The sequence below is a fragment of the Pholis gunnellus genome, assembly GCF_910591455.1.
Source record: "Pholis gunnellus genome assembly, chromosome: 3".
NCBI classification, from domain to species: Eukaryota; Metazoa; Chordata; class Actinopteri; order Perciformes; family Pholidae; genus Pholis; species Pholis gunnellus.
Window position 1 is genome coordinate 17,493,615 of NC_136529.1, and position 10,087 is coordinate 17,503,701.

General features: G+C 39.7%; 1 protein-coding gene across 1 annotated transcript; it reads left to right on the plus strand.

The window, feature by feature from the left end:
• Nucleotides 1-5,797: 5,797 nt before the first annotated feature.
• On the plus strand, nucleotides 5,798-7,781 carry il10 (interleukin 10; the record flags this gene model as incomplete). The annotated part of the gene is made up of 5 exons (XM_079157216.1): nucleotides 5,798-5,962; nucleotides 6,176-6,235; nucleotides 6,406-6,570; nucleotides 7,245-7,307; nucleotides 7,424-7,781. 5 exons carry the CDS (start codon nucleotides 5,798-5,800, stop codon nucleotides 7,532-7,534), a joined length of 564 nt encoding a protein of 187 aa, XP_079013342.1. The 3' UTR covers nucleotides 7,535-7,781.
• Between the last annotated feature and the right edge of the window lie 2,306 nt (nucleotides 7,782-10,087).

Sequence of the window (10,087 nt, forward strand, 5' to 3'; positions counted from 1 at the left end):
AAGTTAAATAGTTAGTTAGAACAAAATACATTGTGTATAATGTCACAACTAGACATGTCAATCACACAAAGTCATTACACACACAGAGACACACACATAAAACGATGCAGTTTGTTTTACAGTTTATTCCAGTAGTGAGGTGGTGCTCTGTCCTCTGTCTCCTGTCCAGAGGTGGTATGAGGGGCTTTGAACTCACTGAGGATGTTAATTAAGCATCTTGGCAATCCGTGTGGGACACCTTCAACAACCACCTGGGGACTTGATTTGAAACCATCATCAGCAACAGTCTGAACACTACCAGACATCATATATTATAATCAACAGTCGCAAAAGCCTTGGACAGATCTACAAAGTGGGCTTTAGAAATGATGAATGCTTTGCATTATTACCCTCTAGTGGTTTTCAGTAAAGACACAGTGTTTTATCCAATACAGGTCAGCAGATGTAAAACAGCCAACATCATCATCATCAGCAGCAGCAGCAGCAGCTGGATGATGATCGATCACAAGGGTTAGATCGCCTCTTTGCACTTCTTTGCACACTTTGCACAGCCACCAGTTCCCATCTTGCTTCACATCTGAACATCAGTAGACTGATAAGCCAATGAACGTGAACAAAAATCAATGAAACTGTGAATCATCATTCAAATTGCATTGAGAAACAGTGTTATTTTTTACTTTCACTAATTCAGCCCTCAGATGTTTGAACCCCATGGGAAAATATGAGCCGTCACCATGAGCTGTGTTTACATAAGTGCGGTTAACACCCTGACAGGTACAGAGGCGAATGGCCATATGCACGCATGTGCTTACGCACTTCCACCCAAACTCGCATAAATACAGTATGGAGAATTAGGTGTCATATGTTTGGAAGCATCACACTGGAATGTATCAATCACTGATTGAAACGGAAAGCTTATGCTGATTTAATCTTAGATTTCTGATAACATCCAGGTCAAACTGAACTTTGTGTACTGTGGGAATTTCTATGTTTCATCTCCGCCCCAAAAAAATGCTTGATCGGCAAAAGGTCAGGGCTACTTTAGTTTCAGGCTACAGCAATACATTTATCTAATGTTGCTTGCTCAGCTCAGTGGAAGTGATAAGGTTTCTGAGGACATCTATGGTTATGTTTTTAGTAGATATTTAAGTTTGCAAATGCTTGCTTTATTTCCAATTTGCGTTACATTGAAAGATGTATCACCGACACACAGGGTGAAGTAGGTGATTTGCCAACCAGAGGGCAGCTCCCGTTCTCCATGACGGATGAACTGAGAGGAAGTCTAAATGACTAAAGAATTCATGTGAACTCCAGAGTGGTTTCTAGAGGTCACTCAAGGGAAACACAGACGAAACTCTGTTTCCTCTTCCGTTCTGTAATAATAGCCATCTGCCCACCACATATTAGCGGTCATACCACACCCATCAATTAATGTGAATTTGTGACTGGTTGGACAGGATGATGTGACCAGGGTGGACCCTGGTCAACATACATTTCTCTTGGTTTCCTCTCTTTTTTGTAGCCTTATTGAGAAAACTCTAAAACACTAGCACACACACACACATACTATTATGTATGTTTGCATAACAATACCTGCTTGACAAAAACAATAACAGACATAGACCTCTGATAAATTCAATGCCACACACACACACATAAGCACACATACACAGTCAAACACACGACCGGTGTGAAAGTGAAAGACAAATGTGGTGAATCTATCTCAGTAAAGACAGATAGATTTCCTCTAAAGGCGCAAGTACACCATGCAGGCACCCAATATGCACACACAAATGAAGAAAATGTGACGCATAAGGTGGTGAAAATGTAAAAACACAACTACAGTACATCGTGGAGCTCATCTAGTCTGCAAAGTGCAAGGAATCGCAGTCAAGATGATCGCGCAAACAGCTAATAGCATCAAATCTTTGTCAATATATTGTTTCAGTTGGATTGCATCATGTGTTCCATTGTGATTCATGTTCCAACAGGGGACTGAATCAACTGGATATGATATCAGCATTCAGGTTTCAAGTAATGTGCTGCAGTATTGCTGACAGCGGATTCTGAGCACCGGATAGTGATGAAATCAGAAACTAAGTCGGAGGTGGGCAAGACAAGAGAGAACAAAGAGACCACATCACCTGATCATCTCCAGAGCAGACAACGTTCTGCTGACTCTTACTCAGTGATCGACAAAGTGATGCACGTAAGATAAGATTTGACTGAGTCAGGTTCTGCATAAGTGCTGCATACGTGACTGAAGGAAACGGTTTGATCAGAATAAGCAGTGCACGAAATATAGACACTTTGCTAAAATAATGTGGTTTGCTTCCAACTTCTGTGAAACTAGGAAACAACTTGTTACCGATAAATATCTCATGATGGACAGGACTGATAATACTTCACACATTACTACGCAAATCATAATAGTCATCAATAGTCATACTTTCGTGACATGCAAGTTCTGTGAACAGCTGTCTAAAAACCTGTGGGATTGCGGGGGACATATCAGCAGTTTCTCTGGTCACGTCTGTATGCTGGGTTTAATTATGAGTTGTGTGCAGGGAAGAAGCGCTCTGACTAACAGCTAAAAATGTGTTACTTAAAAATGTTTAAAAAAAAGATCTAAATGAGTTAATAGCCGACTCAAAATTGCTCTCACATGCACATAAACAAACTGGGCAGAAGCATTTCAAATGCAACTGCAACCACAAAAAGTCGTGAAATCACACGGCTAAATACAGAGATGCATGCTCACACACGCAGTCAGAGGGGTTTCCCATAAACTGCTTACTGCTGACTCATATTATTTTAACGTATATACAAATTGTACATTTAGTTAAATATAGAAGATCTACTGCTTGAAAGAATCAAGAAAAAAAGACGTTGCATGTTGATGTGATGACAATCAATCAAATTATTTCAATAAAATGTTCTCATTCTTATATTTTGAGAAATGTACAGAATAACATCTTTTTATTAATCCAGTATGTTAAACCCACATTTTCTGGTGTCATTTGTTTGTGCAAGTTCAATAACCTAATGTTCTGCATATTATTGCACTTTGCTTGTCCGGTGTTACTTGGATTATGCAATTTACAGAATTCTTTGAAAACTAATTTGACAACTTCTTCTTGTTTTTTCTTCTTCTCTCAGTCAAAAACAGTCGCCATCTCCCTGTGTCTCTAATTTGTATGCCATTTTGTAGCGTGTCACAGTTGTCTTAGCCTGTTTGTGCCGTTTGTATTTACTACTGTATGGTAAATGCATTTATATAGCACCTTTCTACCTCACCAGACAAAGTGCTATACAATTAGCCTCTCATTCACCCATTCACAAACACATTCGTACACCAATGGTGGCAGAGGTATCGAGGTTTTAATGCTGTCCAAAGATATGTTAGTCTTAATGAGACGTTACCTAGTTAAATAAAGGAAACATTTGAAACTGTACTGGATGTAAGTTTGGTTCATCTGACTTTTTATTTTTTGCATTTCATATGCTGCTTTTTGCTTCTTAAAAAACTAAATGAAAACACCATTTCTGGTGGACTATTTGTTATGCATTCACTTAAACTGTCAGATCTTTTCAAATTCAGAGTAGACAAAAGACTATTTCATTGTGACTTTAACATCTAATCACAAAAGAGAAAAGATAGTAAAGAAGTGCACTTTCATAGGAATGAACAGGGCCCCGCCTTTAACGCTGTATCGAGTTGTCTTTATACATTCATGGTCCGCATGAAACTTAAAGGTGCTCTATTCAGCGTGTTAATATAGCAGCAAACAACTATTTGCTAAGTTAAGATATAGAGTAATGTCTACCTGAGCAGAGAATGAAGTCGCTCTCTTTCTGTGTGTGTTCTTATCCGAGCTTCTTGTTCTTGTTGGCCCCGTCGCCTGCTTGTGCTTTTCGTGCACAAAAAGCTGCACTTAAAAGCTTCATACGGTAAACAAATTTGAACTTACACCGTGACAAATTTGACCTGAAGTGTATTTCCACACATTGTGAAGTCCTCATCATGCAGAGATAAACACCAGGATTGATTTTCCCGGCAAATACCAATGTTGCTCAACATAAATGGGCTCACACGAATTAAAACTGCACAGGCAAAGAGACGTATGTCACGGATAAATGGGCATTCCATACAAGACAAAAAGTACTGAAGGGGGAAAACCCCACTAAGAGTTCCAAAACACTTCTCCTTTTATAAATACATAATGTATATGTATATATACTAGGGCTGGGCAAGTTAACTCGTTATTATCGCGTTAACGCATTAATTAATTAACGCCGACAATTATTTTATCGCGCGTTAACGCAGTTTTTTTTATTATTAAGCGACATTTTTAACACAAGAACCGGGCAGTGAGCGGTGAATAGCTGTTTGTGTGGCGTCTCTTCCTGTTTCCTTCACCTACATTCCCCTGGGTCCTAAGTCCCTCCATGTACAGCTTCTTATCGCCCTCTATGTACCAACGTACACACATATTATGGTAATCAGCGTTGCATATGTGTCTGACCAAAATACCCAAAAAAGAAATGATTAATTTAAATTATTTTTTTGGAGTTTTTAAAGTTGTTTTGTTTGGAATATGTATAATAAGCATATCATTTAGTTATCGCTACTGAGACATTTAACAAACATCAAAAAGAAAATAAATTAACATGACGTAGATAGGTTTGCAGTTTTCAAGGTGCATATTTCAAATTGCATCTATTACACACATGAAAATAAAGTTGTGAACACCGGCTGAATATCTATTATCAGAATCATAACTGTATTGTAACTGCTACTGTGTAAAGGGAATACTGCTGTTAAAAAGCACCTTATTTGTTTAAAGTGTTCGCAAACCAAATGTTATTGCACTTTTGTTCATATAGCAGTACTTTTAAAATAAAAGTGCGCAATACACTACTTTTGAATTTATTATTGAATTTTGCGCATAACAATGCGATTAATCGCAAATAAATCATGCGATTAAAAATTCTAATCATTCCCCAGCACTAATATACACTATACACATATTTGAAACCCTCACCAAAGAGAAAAAATACCAAGACATCACAATCAGAAAAAAGCAAAGATGAGTAGATGTCACATGGCTTCACTATTGTCAGCGTTATTACGCATGTCTGGCATACAGAGGGAATCCACCGCGTCATCGAACATAAACCACAAATTAATATCCTTTCCAACTGACTTAACTTATTTCCTATGTTATTGTGAATATAATATGATTAACATTTGTTGTAATTTTAAACATAATTGTTTCCCGTTATAATTTGGATTAATATAATGTATATAAATATGGGGGCATTATTGTAATAATAGTCAAATGGAAACATGATGTGTTATGTAACATAATTACACACACTATGCGTGTCTGTAATACAATAATATGAAAAACATGAATAATAGAAGAAAATGATGTCATATCAAAATTCCATAAATGCTGTGTCAGATTATTTCCGATTTCCAGATCTATCAATAGTACCAGCCAATCACATGGGAGGAGCTGCCCATAGTTCAAGATTCTGAGAACCCCGAGAACCCCCCCCCCCCCCCCCCCCTTCCCGTCATAGACACTCCTTTCTGTCTGTCCCAATTTTGGCTATAAATTGAGGCAAGAGATTACACTAAATATATGCACGTCTCTCTTCTGAGCTCTTTAGGAAGATAATACCAAGACAATTTCACCTCTCCGAAGTCAGAAAACTGCAGCATCTTCGCTCCTGAGGGCCCACTCTACTCTTCTCTGCCTCCAGAAGATCCATCAGCTCGTCCACCAGCATGACTCCTTGGTCCCTCCTCCTGTCCGCCCTGGTTCTCTCGTCGTTCTTCAGCAGTGCCTGGTGCAGTCCCATGTGCAACAACAAGTGCTGTCGTTTCGTGGAGGCCTTCCCTGTCCGACTAAAGAAGCTCAGAGAGGACTATTCACAGATCAGAGATTTCTTTGTGAGTAAAAGCACAACATTTACTCTGAAAGTACCTTCAAGGTTAGTGCAGCATCGTGAGATCTCTGCCGCACATGTAGTCCTGCCAGTCTCCAGGTGATGCTGCACTTTCTCACCTCCGTCTGTCTTCCTCTACGGCTGCTGCAGCTGCTGCTGCTGCAGCTGCTGCTCACACTGTCACTGATCACAAGCGCTGTTGTGTTTTTTTTTACAGGAAGCAAACGATGACTTGGACACAGCGCTGCTGGACCAGAGCGTCGAGGACTCTTTTAAAGTAAGTTACCCTTTGAACTCTCCACGAAGATCTTTCATTATGCTAGAAATGCACTGCTTCTCACGTATAATCAGAAAATAAACACAGCCTAAAATGACCGACAAGACGAGCATTGTAAACACGCGGACATCTCTTAATTAACCGCGCTGGCGCTCTCCTCCCTCCTTCAGAGCCCGTTTGCCTGCCACACCATGAACAGCATACTGGAGTTCTACCTGCGCACGGTTCTGCCGACAGCCATGTCCGGAGTGACGGAGGACACCAGGGACTTGCAGCCTCACATGGAGTCTATACAGCTGATCTTCGACGAGCTCAAGCGTGATGTCACCCAATGTGTGAGTAGCTGGCACACGTGTTACTCCTACAGGAGAATGAGATGTAAACACGCGCCGAGCAGCGCGCGCTGCCGAAAGCTCCGATGTAGGCTACAGGTCGTGAGGAACCGAATTAACTTCCACGTTTAAAGTGTTTAGTCCAACATTAGAAATGTAACATACCTTACATAAATCACAAGTAATGTTCTATTATCGCTGTGTAGGCTATACTTAAAAGTTACATGTGGACGATAAAAGACATGTTGTAGCTACATGTATACGTTCCTGTTTTCATTCACAAAAGAACCAGGTCGGCATTATTTACAGACAGGAAGAGTCTACACGTGATTAGTTGTCACACAAGTCTAGTCCATGTATGTCACAGCCAAACCATCAAAACCACCTTACTGGTTTGGACTTCATCCAAAAACCGCCAAAATATTCCCAGCATCGGGCAAACGTCTGATAGTGACTGAAAGGGGAAGAATGGCTCACAGGACGAGTCATCATATTTCAGTGGTTCTTCAACTGGCTTGCATAACTGTTCACCAGCCAGTTCTTGCAAAAGGGAAAGAGAAAGGATATGCTACTCTGCATTTCTTTTCTCTGCTTCTGGTGGGTTTGGGGTCGAATTCAGGACATGGCTGTCTAATGTTGGTAGCTCCTAACATCATCTTTCTATTGTTCCCCTTTAGAGAAATTACTTCTCCTGCAGGAAACAGTTTGACATCAACAATCTAAACTCTACTTACAATCAGGTGGGTGTCGACATTTCATCTTTAGTTGTGAAAGGGTTCATTTTAAAAACAATGTGTGTGTGTGCATTCCTGTATTTTGACAATTCAAAAAACCAAACCTGTGTGTTTGTCCACAGATGGAGAGTAAAGGTCCATATAAGGCCATGAGTGAGCTGGATCTGCTGTTTAACTACATTGAAACATATCTGGCCTCTAATAGGCACAGAAACCGACTGGCCACGGTTTGAAGACCTGCTGACCCTAATCGAAATGTGAACCTGTTCATCCCAGGAACTCCTTGGCCTTGGACTCCTGTACTCTTCTGCGTTCAATCCGTTATTTTCACTGGTATGAGTGTTGCCAAATGTTGTTGCAGCCTGCTGAACTGTTGTCTTTTTTATTCTGAGACTTCTGTTTTTGTCCTGGGGACAAGTTTCTGTCTTAAGACCATATTGAGTCCTACACATATGAAGTTACAACCAAAACTGTCACTTATGAAGCTGTGATATTTATTTTTTTTATCATATATATAATATGTATTGATATATTTATGACTAATATTGTAGTCGATGAATAAATGACTTGATGATAATGAATGACTCTTTTGATGTTTGTTTGACGAGATGATACAGTTGTTAGCGTGCCATTTATTAGGGATGGGTAATTGTAAGAGCACTGAAAACATCACACCCTGCAGTTCTGCAGTCTATATGTGCGGAGCCTGAGTGTAACCTCGACAGGCTGATTCACTAACCTCAAACGTGACCCATATACATCACTTACCAGCAGCAGCCCTGCTATATCTTAATTTACCGAAACTGTAACTAACCAGTCTCACCCTCATTGCGCACACACACACACAGACACATACATAATCTTACTCAGTCACATCATAAAACAGAAGTAGCACACGGGGTGAAATAGCAGCCCTGCATGTAAAGAATTGGGTTTTTTTATGTGCTATGTCAGTTTTTTAAGAGGGTCTAATCCATGAGCTGTACCACAATACATTTATACCTGAGCAATAAAATATTTTCTAAACAGAGGGCACGGACACATGACCCTTTAATAACATTTGAATGTACGTATGCATTACTCACAGTGCGAAGTCACACAAGATTCCTGACTTGACTCAGGCCTCTGCATTGAAACTACTCTAATGACATTTTCATCCGCCTCTTGCTTCGTCAACGTGGGATGATCTGAACAGTATCATTCCAGCAATGACTGTACCATATGCAAAGATATCATTCATAACAATTGTCTGCAAGAGACAATTGTATCCATTTTATTCTGACCAGTGTTAATAGCAGGTTCGTTAAGGATGGATCACGTTAATCAGTGTTGTGTTCACTCCTTGAAACATTTTTACGGTGTTGATTCAGACTCCAGTAAGCCAGTGTTTACGTTGTGAATCGCTGGTCTGTTAGACGTACGATCATATCTGGCTGTTGGTAATGACTGGGTTTGTCTGTACAGAGAGCAATGGTTTCGGGGCAAGGCGAGAAAAAAAAAAAAGGAGAACAACCGTTACGAATGATCATGATTAACGGTCAAAAAATGGTTATTTTCAATATCTAAAATATGGATCTGTCATGGCTCAGCGCTTTCCTCTGAACAGTTAAGATATGCCAAATCAACTTAAGCCTAACTCAAAAGACTCCAGATGGGAATCATTGTCAGGAACTGTACAAAAATACAGGGGCCCCTCCCAAGTATTTCCAATAAATCTAAATCCTCACATTTAAAAAAGCAAAGCCCTGCTCATTGTTCTTAATATTTTCTTTTGACCCTCCCTCAACTCAATACCCAATATCTCAAAACAAAGAAATACATTTATGGCAAATAATATAACTTATATATAATATCAATGATATAACGAAATAGAGAAAGAAACAGACCCTTTCTATTTCTGACAAAGAGCTGCTGAATTGTTTGGCCCGTAATGAATAAAAATATAAAATTCTGTTGAGTAGAGAGATAACATTTCAATAAGAGCATATAGGGCAACATATTATTATACAGTCTCTCCCATGAGGGCATTTATAATATGAAAAGTGACAGGAATAGTTCAGTTAGCGAAAGCTCAAAGGAACAGATTCAATCCTGGTTCCCGTCTCACCATCACACAGCTGACCAATCACGTTGTGAAGTGGGTTAGTCTGTTCCGATTCATTATTTTGAATCATAAAAAAAGGTTCCAAATGAATTGTTGTGCCCATGCCCGATGAGTCAAGTACGAGACTGTATATATTTTTTCGATGACAATGAAGAATGTTACCAAAAAAAAGCACATTTTTAAAATAATCAGCAAAAAAAGACGAAAGGAGACAAAAAAAGAAAAGAAAATCAAAGCAACCGCAGTAACCACATGTACCCAGAGCTGTACTTGACAGTAAAAACGAACAGATTTCCAGCACATGTGAAAGATAACTGTTAAAAAACTGACTACGAAACATCTTTCCGTTTGATCGCGTCTGAAAACCTTCGATTCACTGTGGGTTTCTTGCAGAGTCTCACTGTGGGGCAGGTCAGACAGCTCTGCTGTGTCTGAGAGGATGTGTGTGTGTGTGAGAATCAGGATGGCATGCCACTTCAAAGAACCACCTCAGCTGAGAAGTCTCCATCCATTTCCCCTCATGTTTAAAAAGGGTGTACACCGTAACGACATACTGAAGGGCAACACGCTGACATTTTTTTTATTGTGTGTCGCTTGTTTTCATATTTGTGATCAAATGAATGTTATCCAACTTTCCTTCACTGGTGGAAATCCTCTGACGTTCAACTGTTGAGGCTTAGTG